The 13,647-nt window shown below is 55.1% G+C and overlaps 1 protein-coding gene across 1 annotated transcript in view; it reads right to left on the reverse strand.

Annotated features, from left to right (window-relative positions):
* GLG1 (golgi glycoprotein 1) overlaps window positions 1-5,760 on the reverse strand; it is a 64,842-nt gene extending 59,082 nt beyond the window's left edge. Inside the window, exon 1 of the mRNA XM_072044039.1 lies at window positions 5,352-5,760. Coding sequence (XP_071900140.1) covers window positions 5,352-5,720 — 369 coding nt within the window. The 5' untranslated portion in view covers window positions 5,721-5,760. The remainder of the gene's footprint in view (window positions 1-5,351) is intronic.
* Window positions 5,761-13,647: the final 7,887 nt, after the last annotated feature.

Below are 13,647 nucleotides of genomic sequence, written 5' to 3' on the forward strand. Positions count from 1 at the left end.
CCAGACCTTCCTTCAGCTCAGCTGGAGACCCATCCGATGGACGTTGACTCTGGACCGTTGCAGCAGGTTTAGGAGCCGGGCAGCTTTTCTTTTTTCTTTTTAATTCCACCATGAGTTTTTTGTAGGGCAATTACTTCATCCCTTCAGAGAAGGCACACTCTGCTGAGCTTGCTTTGCCGCTCGCTTGGTGGCGAGCATTTTACCAGGCAGTGACCCGACGGTCTAGAAAAGCCTCAATTATCAAACTACTGAGCACGAGGAGGAGCAGTGGAGTCTCCTGTTAAAACCCAACAGATCTAGCACGAGATTACAGACAGGTGTTGGGGTGGGTTAGGCATTTTGTTTTAAAGCAGAACCCGGCACATTTGGCTGAATAATTCCACACAGCAGGGCTGCCATGTGATTGTTCACCTCCCCAAGCACTCAGCTGCACCAACAGTGCCGGCTGCCACCTCCAGGAGGGACTCGACCTCCCCAGAACCAAAGAACTTTGAGATGTGTTTCACAAACACGCACCACTCTTGCAGCTGCAGTAGCTGAAAGCACTGCGGGCGCGTAGAGCAAGGCTCAGTACACCAAATCCTAACCTTTTTGTCACTCCAGTTGTTCCTAATGTTTTGTTTGTGTCTCTGCCCAAAAGAACTGCAGCAAACAAACATCCCTGTCCTGGTGTCGGCACGATTAACGTGCATCTGTCCCCGTGCCACCTGACAAAGAGGCACTGGATGCCCACCAGCAGCCTTAAACCCCATAAGCTGGTGCCTGGGGAAGAGAGATCTTTGCTCCTGACCCGACCCAGCACCACGGGTACCTGGGAACCGAACACCCAAAACCTGAGAGGACCCCGCGATGACAGAGCCAGCAGCCCTGATTTATTTTATTTTAAGTGCCATAGCAACCAACTTCACAGAGCTTAAAACTAAATTAGAAGATCAAAAAGTTATTGTGAAGCAAGATTTCAAATGAAAAGGTAATTACCTAGACCTTTTATCCATCCAATTCTCTCCCCCCCCTTTTTTTTTTAAATCAGGAAGAATACCTGCAAGGCTTTTTCAGAAGCACGTGTGCACTTCCCAACAGAGCGAGACAAGCAGAGCCTACCAGGAAAGCAGTGCTCACGTGCTGGGAAGCTGCTCCATCAAGAACGAGCATCTGGACACCATCCCTGTACCAGGAACACAGCACACAGCCGGCCTAGAAACTCTTCCTTCAAACCTTTTGGTTCCAAACGTGATGTCCCCAAGCAGAAGGGGGGGAAAAAACACCCGTACCCGGCCCTACTGCCACCACCCAGCCTCGGATCTGCCTAGCAGGCTGAGATGGTCACTCTGTCACCAAACCATGGCACGGCTCGCTCAGCTCATGCTTGGAGGCACACGTGGCAGCATAAAAGTGGTGAGGAGCCACCGGGCTGCTCGGGGATCAGAGCCAGCCCACGCCGGGCTCACAAGGCTCACTGCGTCCCACGGGAAGCCAAAGGCAGATGCCGAAGGTGTCCCCATCACAAACAAGGCTGCTGAAGAGTGTTTAGGGTTTCACTGAAGGACGTGACCATAAAAGCCTGGAGGAATTTGGGCTTGTAGTACCTGGGCACGTGGAAAGATTGGGGACAGAACAGAACCGTGGCTCAGGAGCCACCGGCAGTGTTCCAGTCTCACCTCCATCATTTTCTTTTGCTGCTGCTCATTGTTCTTCCAAACCTTACCCTTCCTGATCCCCTCCTCCCCCTTCGGAGGATCCATCTCCCCTCTACAGGTTATAGCAGGAAGAGAAACCATACCGAGGGTCCAAATCAACTTGCACCCACCACAAACCACCAGGAATTCTTCGTCAAGCCCAGCCCAAGGCAGAATGCTACCTGGAGATCTCCAAGACAGAGACAGGGGCTTCCGCTCATACAGCATCCAGCTCCAGTCCCGTAATTAATTCAGCCTCTCAAATTAACTCAACTTCAGCTGCTGGGAAGAAGCACCCCTGTTCCCCTTACAGATGTTGCAGTCCCTGGATCCCGTGCCCCGCACGGGTGGCTCTGAACCAGCACCAGCTCAACAGCCCTCAGAAAAAAGGGACAGCGGAAGCAAAGCCCTCGGCGAGGCTTAAGGTACGTCCTCCAGGTTTCTGATCATCGCCTTAAAAACAAATCCCTGCGTGTGCTGATGTCTGAAGCCGATGATCCTGCTGTAGGCACTGCCGGAGCAACCCCGAAGAGCAAGCAGCGAAACAGCCACCCTCAAGGCTTTAGGATTGGCCTCCCTTGTCCTTAACCCAAAACCAATGCCAAAAGAGAAGCCGTTTTCCCCAAAAAGCAGAGCATTTCGGCCCAGTTACCCCATCCCGGCCATAAGGGAGCTACCAAAGCAGCCAATCCCCTGTGGATGAAGCAGCCCAAGCCCCGAGGGCTCATCCCACCTCCACCGTGACCCTTTGAGCTCAACAAAAATTACTTTGCCTTCTCTCACATCAAAATTACATTGGTAGATGTGCATTGTCATTGCAAGCCCACACAAACGCTTTATATAAATATATTTTTACAAGGGCAACGCTCAACAATCATGACACCGAGTTAGCTCGCCAATTAATCAGACCTGAGATGCATTAACAGGAAAATGATGCTAAGAAACCAGTTCAGTGCGTCCCTGGCTGAGGTATTTCCATACCTGCTAACGTTTCCTACCTCAAAAATCAACAACTCGGTCACGCTTTAAATGCAAATCATCATTAAACATGAAAAAGAAACTCACCTGGCAAATACGTGAATATTTCATGGGTTTCTTTCTACTAGAACCACCACGAAAATTAGCTTAATGGGCAGCTCGTAAAGGAGAGCTCCAAACTGCAGCCTTCACGCTCAGAGACAGGCAGGCTCTGAAGGCTCCCTAGGAGCAGGCTGGCAACGGGAATCGCTTGGAAAAACACTCTTTAAAACACAATTTTGAAAGACAAACGCACGCAGCACCCCTCTTCTGCTCCTTCCATGTCTCAGCATGAAATTGCTCAGATGAAAACAAAAACTCTGATGGCAACATTGAAGTAACTCCAAACAGCGACGCAACCAGCACGCAAATCACTTGAAGTAGAAGAAGAAAAGCACTCCGAAAACTCACCCAAACGTGCGTTTTGCTGATTACCAGGACGTTTAAGCTGGCAGGCTCAGCCCGCTCCATGCTGCGGGTCAGGAGCAGCCTCGCACTGCTCTGCCAGGGAGAGCAAGGGGAGGTCCTGTCCTTGGGTTTCAGGCAGCTGAACCATATGTGGAGGGCAGCAGGTCCCCTCCAGCACCTCCTTGGCTTTGTAGAAGTATTTCAGATCAGTCCGATATTTGTTTTTTTTATTTTGGAAAGAATTTTAAAAATACGCAGTGCTCAACTACCTGCGTTAAGAACGCTTCAAATCGACAGGCTACAAGCAACCTCTCGCAGCCAGAACTTTAAAAAGCAAGGTTTGGGTTTTTTGACAGCTCTACCTTGTTTCTATTTTTATTTTATTTTTTTTCTAAGTTCCTGTTATACAGCTTCTCTCAGCATTCCCCTGTAACCCACCAACCAGAACCACGAATCTGACGATCAGCCAGCAGGGACAAGGGGAGGACGTGCCCCGAAGCGGCAGATACCAGAACCACACACCCGTGGCGCTCACACAGGCCACCAGAACGAGTCATCCCGCTCACCTGCAGGCTACAAAATCTGAAGAAAGGTTTCACCCAGCTCCTGATTACTCTGGTTTTAGAGTACTGTCGCTATTCCGTATCACGTTATCAAGGGGGAAAAAAAAAAAGCGCCGCTCTCAGTACTGCTCCCAGTTCCAAACTGGAAGCTTCTCCACTTCAGAGGAACTTTTCCATCGAGAAAAACAAAACCATCTGAAGAGCCGTGAAGAAGGCAGCTGCCTTTTGCTGCAGCCCAACTTTTTTTTTTTTTGACCAGGCTCCAAAAACTTCAGCTTGTCATCGCTCTCCCCCCTACCAGCCGGGACTGCTACACTTCAGGTGCTGCCCACGCCAGCTGTGAGAAGTTTTTCCAATAGGGGTAACAGCTGAAACACCACTCGGTTCCTCAGCTGCTGCCTCCGGCACAAAGAAAACCCCCCAGGGGATGCCTGGCCCACGTGCAGCCCAACATTTATGACTCGTTTTGCTGATCAGGGGCTCCTTTGGGGAAAAACCTCACCCCGGGTGTCCCACCACTGCCTGGGACGTCGCCCCCAAAGGGAAAGGAAAACCACAAGCAGGCTCAGCACTGACCCGGGCTCCTACCTGCCGAAACGAAGCCAGGCACCCCCCGAGCCCCTTGAACTCCATAAAACAGCCCGACCATCCCGGCTGAGAGCTGCTGAACAGCACCGCTGAGAGGTCCTGTGCACTAAAATGGCTGAAAACCAATAAGCACTGGGAGCGTGAGGAATAAAAAAAAAAAAAAAAAAAAAAAAGAAAGAAGAAGGGAGGAGCCTCACAATTGGAAAGAAAGGAATAACAAGGGCTCATCTTTTGGCAGGCGGCTGGCTCCCGAGGCACCTCCTGCAGCCCGGACACCCAGAGGGGCTCAGGGACGGCGCCGCCCTACAAAGGGCCCCAAAGCCCCCCGCATGGGGTGAGGTGTTCCTGCAGCAAACCCCGAGCACTTTGGGACCCTGGCGGGCTTACGCATCAGGGTAGCTGTTGCCAGCACCTCGCATGTCCAACGTTAAGCCCAAAGTTGGATTAAAAACCCAAACCAGGGTCTTTTTTGGGGGGTTAAGCCGGGAATCACCACGGGCTGCCCGCCCAGAGGCTCCCCTCGGTGACAGCAGCCATCGAGTCGCTGCTGCCTGCTGCCCCCAAAATAACAGAGGAGAAACAAGCAGTTTTTCCCCCAAACACCTCCCCGCTTGCCCAGAGCCTTAAAACCACCCCGGCCTGATGTTTTTGGACTTGACAGAAAGGAAACCAAAAACTCAGCATCAGCACCGCCCCCTGCCCACCAAAACCACCCCCCACAGCCCCCCAACCCCCCCAACCCCACCGAGGAGCGGGGCGGCGGATGGGCCCCGAAACCCCCCTGAAGCCACCCCACACCAGAGGAACCCCCCACAGCCCCCTCACACCCCCTCGGCGTGGGGGCGGCGCTGACGGCCCCCCACCTGCGGGTGGCGACCCCCGGAACCCCCCAGAACCCTAAAAAAAAAAAAAAAACAGGGACCACGGGAGAGCCCCCAGGACCCCTCAGCGCCCCCGTGAGGGCCAGCAGGGACCCCTCCTGGAGAACCCCTGAGGGCTGTGGCGACTCGGGGGCCCTGAGGGGACACTGAGGGGGCCCTGAGGGACCCCCCACCCCCCCTCTTTGTTCGCCGCCTCCCCCCGCGGCCCGGCCCCTCACCTCGCGGACATCCTGCAGGCACTCGAGCACGGCCAGGTTGTTGGCCCAGCTGTGCTTGGAGCACAGCCTCACCACGTCCTCGCGGCACACCGCCTCCTCAGACAGCTTCCAGCCGCCGCCGGAGCCCCCCCCTCCTCCTCCAACACCGCTCCGGGGCCCCCGCGGGCCACCACCTCCACCTCCTCCTCCTCCACCTCCTCCTCCTCCTCCCACCATCGCTGGCGCTCCCCCAGGTCCTTGCAAGGCTCCTCCGGGCACCGGAGGAGCCCCCGGGGCCGGCCCGGCCGCCGCGGCCGCTGTGGCGAGGAGCAGGAGCGGGAGGAGCGCGGGGCCCGGCCCGCGGCCCCGGACACGTCCGCACGGCGCCATCTTGGCTCCGCCACCGCCGGCGCGCCCCGCACGGCCCGGCCCGGCCCCGCCTCCCTCCCCTCTCCTCTCCCCCCCCCCCGCTGCCCAGCGCGTGACGTCACCGCCGCAAGCCCCGCCCCCTCCGTGTGTATGTGGGGGGGGTGATGGTGGCCACGCCCACTCGGCGCGCGGCCTGCGCTGTGGGGCCCCCCCCTCATGGGGTGGCCGCCATGATGGGTGGCACTGCTGGGGTACTGAAAAGATGGGGGGCACGGCCGTGCGGCTGGTCCAGACACCCCCTGCCACCACCGTCGTGTCCCCAAGCACCACATCAAACCCCTCCGTGAGCACCCCCAGGGATAAGCCATGTCCCCAAGTACAATCCTTGAATCATTAAGGTTGGAAAGCCCTCCACATCACCTGGTCCAACCACCAATGGCACCCACTGATTAAGGAGACATTGGGGAGGCAAGGACAATATTAAGGAGGTATTGGGGAGGCATTGGGTAATCAATATGTATAGGCGCTTGTAGAATATTGATAGATTGATTGTATAAATTCAAGACTGCTTTCCACTTTGGGTATGCACGATAGGTGGAGAGATCCCCTGTGCATCCAGCACTGCAATAAAGAATATACCACTTCAAGGAATTTCGGCTTCAATCTTTGAATCACCACTAAACCGTGTCCCCAAGCATCACATCCAGCCTCTCCTCTAACACCCCCAGGGACAAACCATGTCCCCAAGCAGAATTCTAGACTCATTAAGGTTGGAAAAGCCCTCCAAGATCGTCTAGTCCAACCGCCCCCTACCACCAATGTCACTAAACCACGTCCCCAAGCACCACGTCCAACCTCTCCTTGAACACCCCCAGGGATGGTGACTCCACCACCTCCCTGGGCAACCCATCCCGGTGCCTGACTGCTCTTTCTGAGCAGAAATGTCTCATTTCCAGACCAAACCTCCCCTGGCACAACTTGAACCCATTCCCTCTGGTCCTATTGCTGGGTACCTGTGAGAAGAGGCCGACCCCAGCTCCCCACAGCTTCACTTCAGGCAGTTGCAGAGAGCAATGAGGTCTCCCCTGAGCCTCCTCTTCTCCAGCCCAAACACCTCCAGTTCCCTCAGCCGCTCCTCACAGGACTTCTGTCCAAGGCCCTTCACCAGCCTGGTGAAGGATATCTGCTCTGGACACATTCCAGAGTCCCCAACAGTCCCCAACAACCATCACCATGGTCCCCGGTCACCTTCATAGCCCCAACCACCCTCACAGGGCCCAGCCAACAACACAAAGCCCACCACCATCACCATGGTCCCCAACCATCCTCACAGCCCCAAACACCATCACGGGCCTCAGCTTCCATCCTCAAGTCCCCAGCCACCATCGTGGGCCCCAGGCGCCATCACAGGCCCGACAGGAGGCTGAGAGAGCTGGGGATGTTCAGCATGGAGAAGAGGAGGCCTTGGGGACACCTCAGTGTGACCTTTCAGCACTTAGTTTTATAAAAAGGATGGAGAAGGGACTCTTTATTTGGGTAGATAATGATAGGACAAGAGGGAGTGGGCCGCTGGGTCCGTGTAGGCACCAGAGCCCTTCTGTCCCACTGGAGCAGGACACCTCAAATCAGCAGCTGTGAGTCCCCCGGCTATGGGACACGTTTCTTAATGACCGATTAATTAGGGACAGGCACTGGACACAGCACCAGGAGCTGCCTCGTTGCTCTGGCTGTTCTCAGACATCCACAGCGGTTTTCCACTGTGGCTTTCTGGTGGCAAACCAACGCTGCAGAAGGGGATGTAGGGCAAAGCCACCAAGCAGAAACTAAACCAAAACACTGGGACCTGGGGCCTGTCTGTCCTTCCAGCAGGCTGTGTGCTGAACGTACAACTCCCCAGGTCTCTGGGTATTTTTACAGTTTTAAAGAAACTTTGACAGATTTAAAGAAATCGTGATGTTTTGCCACGTGCAATACTCGCAGGCCAGCTGAACCTCCAAACGTGGAGTCACAGCTGCAAGGCTAAAAACGGCACAAGTGTGACTTGGAGAAGCAGAGAGGAGGAAAGCAAAGCTGTCTCGTGGGAAGCTGAGCGACGGGCAAGGAGAGGAGACGGGGAGAGGAGAGGAGCTGCAGGAGGCCCTGAAGCAGAGGGGAGAAGGGGCTGAACCCAGCACGGCAGAGAAGGGTGATGGGGAAGGGGACAAAGTGGGGATTAAGCAGGATGGAGGGAGGTGGACGGCAGCGTGCTGGCCCCCGTGGCTGCTGAAATCGCTGCCACCAGCTCCCACTCGGGTGTCCTCATTTACAGCACGAACCACGTGCGCTGGCGCTTGCCAAAACGCTGAACTGGTGCCGCTGGCAGCGAGAGCAGGGAGCTGAGCTTCAGGCACGCTCACGATCCTGGCAAAGCAGCCTGACCCTGAACGTCCCACAACAGGCATCCAAAATTCGTGCTCAGTCTTTGCTTTGAATCTCGTTGTGCCTCCATTCCCGTCTGCGGAACGGGGCTAACAACACCGCTCTTCTCAGAGGGGTATTGTGGAGACTCTTCAAAGTCTGAGAAGGTCTTGGCTGTGCAGATGGCAGACACGGGAAAACCCATGAGAAAATGAATAATTGGATGCCTAAAGCTGGGTTTGACTGGTGTGTAGCATGGAAAACTTGAGGCCAACTACTGAACAAAGAATTAAAACACAAAATATCAAAGAGCTGCTCATTGCTCCAGCCAGGATGCTCATGCACAAGGGCTCATGGCACTCATGGGATCTTGCACGGACACACTTGTGGCCCCTTCGGAGGGACTGGGCTTTGTCCCTGCTGCCCACAAGAGAGGTCACTGCACCAGGGTGCCCCTGACCCCGGAGCCAGCACAGCTCCTGTGCAGAACCCTCAGCTTCAGGGCTGGGATTTGGCATTTCACACTTAGCGGGGTGCTGTTAGGGCTCCATCTTCCCCCCTTGGGGACAGAGAAAAACAGGTGCCCCCATAAGAGTCCTCTCGTCCCCAAAGCAGGGCTTTACGACGGGTGAGATGAGCCAAGCTCTGCAAGTTCTTACAAAGGTGATAGAGTTGGGGCAGAGCGATTTGCTCAATACCAGTTTTGACACACAGACAAATTGAATTTTTCCACCCCCACTGCACGCATTGGGTCAAGTGAGAGAGATTAGGTGAAAAGATATAAAGATATAAAGAAAAAAGCGCACACAGAGACAGCAGCTGTGCCCTCACGGATGAAAGGTGGAAGGAAATGGCGGTTGCAAGAATAAATTGAGTCAAAAAGGGGCATTTTCAGGGAGCATGCTTGCTCTCTGCACCATGAGCAAGAAATTTCTGCTTTCAGAAATACCGCCAGGTTTCCTTGCAGCCTGAGCTTTGGCCCTAAACCCTCCTCCTGGCCGGCAGCCTGGGGCATGAGCAGCCAGCAACCCCAGGTTTGGAAATGAGAGGGAAAGGAGATTGAACAGAGAGGTCCTGAGTGCCTGCATCGCCGCTCCCCACAGCCCCACAGGGTGGGTTTTAGCCCAGTGCTGCCAGCTGAGACGCTAAAACCCTGGGGCTAACCCCGACACCGCTGCAGCTTTCCTGGGCTTTGGCTGGCCCCCTCTCACAACTGGTTTCACCCCAAAAGATTAAAGTGCCCGGCCACACTGTGTGGCCGGCCAACTGCATTCTGTCCGGTCACACACCGGCTTCGGTGCCGGATCAGCTGAAAGCGGTGCTGCAAGCATGCAGCTTCCCCTGGAAGCAGGGGAATTTCAGGGTCAAAAATACCTGTTTTGAGTTGTGTTTTGTTTCACAGGCAGTGTTCGCAGTGCCTCCTGCCATGGCTGCAGGTGCGGGGCTGCTGCTCCAAACCCAAAATCTCACCCCGAGCACTGCAATGCTGCTGCAGGGGTGGATGGCAAAGCCCTGGCACGGCCACCCTGCAGCACCTGCAGTGCAGTTCAGGGATGGGTGAGGCCAGCCTGCCTCCAGCAGCATTTCCAGTCCTCCTGGAAAGCACAACGACAGCTTCAGGACTGCCTCAGGAACACACTGGGTTGGCACCAGCTTGCTGCAGGCAGCATCCACCCAGCCCTGCTCGCCTCCAGCATGCAGAGTGCAGCGCTAAGGGGCAAAAGGGCACATTTTGGTGGCCAGCGTCCAATATGGGACCTTCCTGGCCCCGCTTGATGAAGATAATCGTAATAAAAAACCCCGTACCATCAATACCTTGCACAACACGTGCAAAATCAGCGTGTGAACTGGTCAGACTGGGAGCTTTCCCAGTGCTAAACCAGCAGGATGGAGCCGATCTGACCCTCACCAGGGTACGTGCTCACCCCACAAGGACACGGCTCAGCCGGTGGCTGAATTCAGGCACCACCAGGTCTCTGTGTGACCCCGCTGTGAGGCTACTGCAGCTCCCCTGCAGCTGGCCCCTTTGGTAGCCCCACACATAGCCCCGTTTTGCTGCCTCGCTTGCCCACTGCCTGCAAAGGAATGAGGAAAATTGGAAGGGCAGATGTGGTGAAAGGACAACGCTCTCCACTTGGAGCAACAAAAGTTCAAAGAGCCCGTGTCTGCCAAATCTGGAGGGCTCCATCTCCATCCTGCCCCCGGGGAAGGACGCAGCCCTGCACCAGGAGCTTCGCCCCGGGGCCGCATCCAGGTGGAGATGCGAAGATGCAGGGGAGGGAGGTGGGTGAGCTGGCAGCGTCCCCGCGTTTCTCGCGCTCGATGCTGGGAACGCGGTGCTCGGAGAGCGGCTCTGTGCTGGCACCCGGGGGCTGCGCAGCTGGAAACACTTAAAAACAAAAGCCAGCAAAATCCACCCCGCGCTTGGCAGCCGCTGGGGCCGAGTGGAAGTTATTGGAAAGGCTTTGCCCAGCGCCAGGGCTGGCTGCGGTCCTCCATCTATCGCAGGACCAGGAGGAGGAGTGGAGACACAGAGCCAGGGCACCGCATCCTTCTCCCCATGCCCTCAGGAACCCTCCGGAGTCACTTTTTGACAAGAAGCAGCCCCGGTCCTGCCGAGATTCCTGCGCTCATGGGAAGCCTCCTCCCCAGCCGCGGGCTGTAGGGTCCTGCACACCCCGTCCCCGAAGGAGCAGTTCATAAAGAAGAGCCCCATGCTCGCCGTGCCCACACAAGTTCACCAAGGAAGAGAGATTTCTTAGTGCATAGCGACATCTCTGCCCATGCTGCAACCCCAGCGGCTCGTTGCGAGAGCAGCCCAGCCCCCAGATGCCACAATTTAAGGGTTTTTACCACCAAAGCTCTCAGACACCTACTGGCGTAGGGGCAGCGCACCCAAATCTCGCTGCTTTGAGCAACAAAACGTGGCCCCTGGCTTCACAGAGCGAGGCAGGGGCGAGTGTGCCTCCTGCTCCTTCCCAGCAGCGCCTCGCCCTCCAGCTCAGCCCCTGGGGGAGAAGAAAAGCTCATCCTCAGTCTGCACAGGACAGCTCATCCAAGCTTTAATTGGATGCAGACCATGGGCACGGTGCCGAATCCGGGCTCGGCCACCAAACAGGGCTGGGGCTCTCCCTTTGCACGCTGAGTGCCTCCCTCTGGAGCTCGGGGTCCCCACGGCTTCAGATTTATTTGCACAACATGCCCAGGTTTGCCCCACTTTGTCCCATCTCCTGTTGCAGGCCACGGTCTTCTCGCACCTTCGCTTGACTGCATCAGGAAATAATGAGGGCACGGCCAGGTTCAGCTTCTAAGGGAGTTGTGGAGAACCAGGAGACAACGTTCCAGCTACAGCCTCTGTCCAGGGGAGCCTCACGCCTCCTGCACACAGCTCTTTATCGGGCCTGACGTGACATTCACGTTCTGCACACTGTTAACCCGTCTGCGCTTCACAAAGCGTCAGGAGCCCCAGGTCATTTCTGCAGAGCCGGGCGCTCCCCGCACTGACAGAGCCGCAGTCAGCGCTCACCTCTCCAAAAAATAAAAAGCCAGCACGTTGCAGCCCTTCCTCCCCTGTGCCACAATTCCTTCCCCATCCTGCTTCTGCCTCCCTGAGCGCCCGCTGCTGCTCCCAGTGTGATGCCATCCGGGGGGCTCGCTCCATTCTACCACCGCTGCCACTAGCGGAAAGCCCAGCGTTAACCCCAAATTAATCATGCTTCAGCAGGTGGGATAATCACTGAAGTTCATTTGAGGCACTTCATCTTGAGCAGCACAGCCTAGACAGGGCCTGTTACCTGCTAGTTGCGTCCCAAGGTCACTTTGAGGATTAGATAAATATTTCAGGGCGTAGCTCACCACTTCCTCTATTTATTTTATTTTTTTTTTAACTACTTTTACAAGAGACAGGATAGGAGCAACATCCCGCATGCCCTTGGTGCTCTCAAGAGGCACTGCTACTGCTCCAAGATGTTATCAGTCAACGCCCGAGCACCATTTTCCTGCAGGTACCTGAGCGCAGTGCAGTGCCGGGGCACCCCCAGGTCTCCTTGCCCTCCGCGTGCAGCTGATCTTTTTCAGCAAAGACGAGTAAACTGAGCAAGAGGCGTTTCTGCCTTTTCAGCATTGTCTCTAAATATCTTCAGATCAGCTCAAAGGGAAATAAGCGATAACAATTTTTGAGCCAGGCTGAAGTCAATGCAGGCTGTTTACGCCAACGTGCTCGATTTTGCAGGCAGAGCAGGCTGAGAGGGCTCCTTGTCCCCGTCACAAAGCAGAGCAGAAGCCCAGGTCTGTTAAGGAATTCACTGCAATTAAAAAAAATAAATAAATCTGCTAACCTACATTAGCACAAGATCTTGCCCCCTCTCCCTGCAAACTCAACCAAACGCCAGTGGGATGCTCTGGTTACTCTGGTGAAACAAGACTCAGATTGAGCTCCTCGTTTCGCCTGATGCATTGCCTGGCTTGAACCCAACTCGATTTGGGACACACGAAATCGCTGCTTCTCCTCCCTCCGGCTCAGCCAGAGCCAGGCGCTGCGCTGCCAGGTCCTGCCGCGTGTGCACGCAGCCAGGAGCCAGGCCCCAGCTGCAGGGAGCGCAGCGCTGCCCCGCTTTCATCACAGCGACCGCGGGAGCCACGGCCAAACCTTCCCAGAGACAGCAGCAGAAATAGCCGCAGAAGAGGCCGGAGGAGCAGCTCAGCCTCTGCCGACAGATCCTCCCCATCCCCGCATCGGCCCTTTTGACTCCAGACGGAGATGAGCGCCTATTTAATTAACACGTTCGACCTTTCATCAGTCCTCGGTGCAGACAGCTTTCTGCACGCAAGTTAGGGGCTCTTTCCCGGAGCCTGCTGCGAATCTGTGACAAGGACAACATACAAGGCTCTTCGCGTCTAAAATCTTTGAAAAAAATCTCTCAAACTCCGGATTTGAAAACAGAGGAGATGAAGGTATCTCCCATTCATTTACTATTTTAATAGAAATTAAGTTCTTTTATTCCTGCAGGGCCATATCAAAAATAGATAAGTGCTTTCTCAAAATTCAGAAGCTGGGCAGTCTTCATTCCTTTCTTCCCTGTATATATATATAAAAGTTTCCTTTTTTTTTTTTTTTTTTGTCAGAGTTAAGGGTTACAGTTGACTGGGCATAAATGCCTCAAAACAGTCAAGACGAAGTATGTTCATGGCGAACTGCTTGCTGCTCCTGGTTTCAGCCGGTGTTACCGGAGACCTTCTCATAACGTTCCTCTTTCAAGACCATTGTTAAAATGCCAAAAAGTCTCACACCGAGTTTGTTTCAAGCTAAAAGGCTGCCCCAGGTACGCAGCCCAGCTTTGTTCAGCCCTCTCCTTCCCCTGGGCTGATCAGAGCAGCATGGTTCAGGACTCTTCCTCCACCAACAGCCGCCCCTATTTCAGCCTGAACCTCGGTGCTGCATGGAAACATCACAAAGCACGAGAAGCCTTCCCTGAGCTGGGAACGCTCCCTCATGCTCACAAAACAGAGCACATACTGCTAAGATGCACTTTTAAGGTACAGCAGCACCAAC

This window comes from Anas platyrhynchos, chromosome 12 (genome assembly GCF_047663525.1).
Source record: "Anas platyrhynchos isolate ZD024472 breed Pekin duck chromosome 12, IASCAAS_PekinDuck_T2T, whole genome shotgun sequence".
NCBI lineage: Eukaryota > Metazoa > Chordata > Aves > Anseriformes > Anatidae > Anas > Anas platyrhynchos.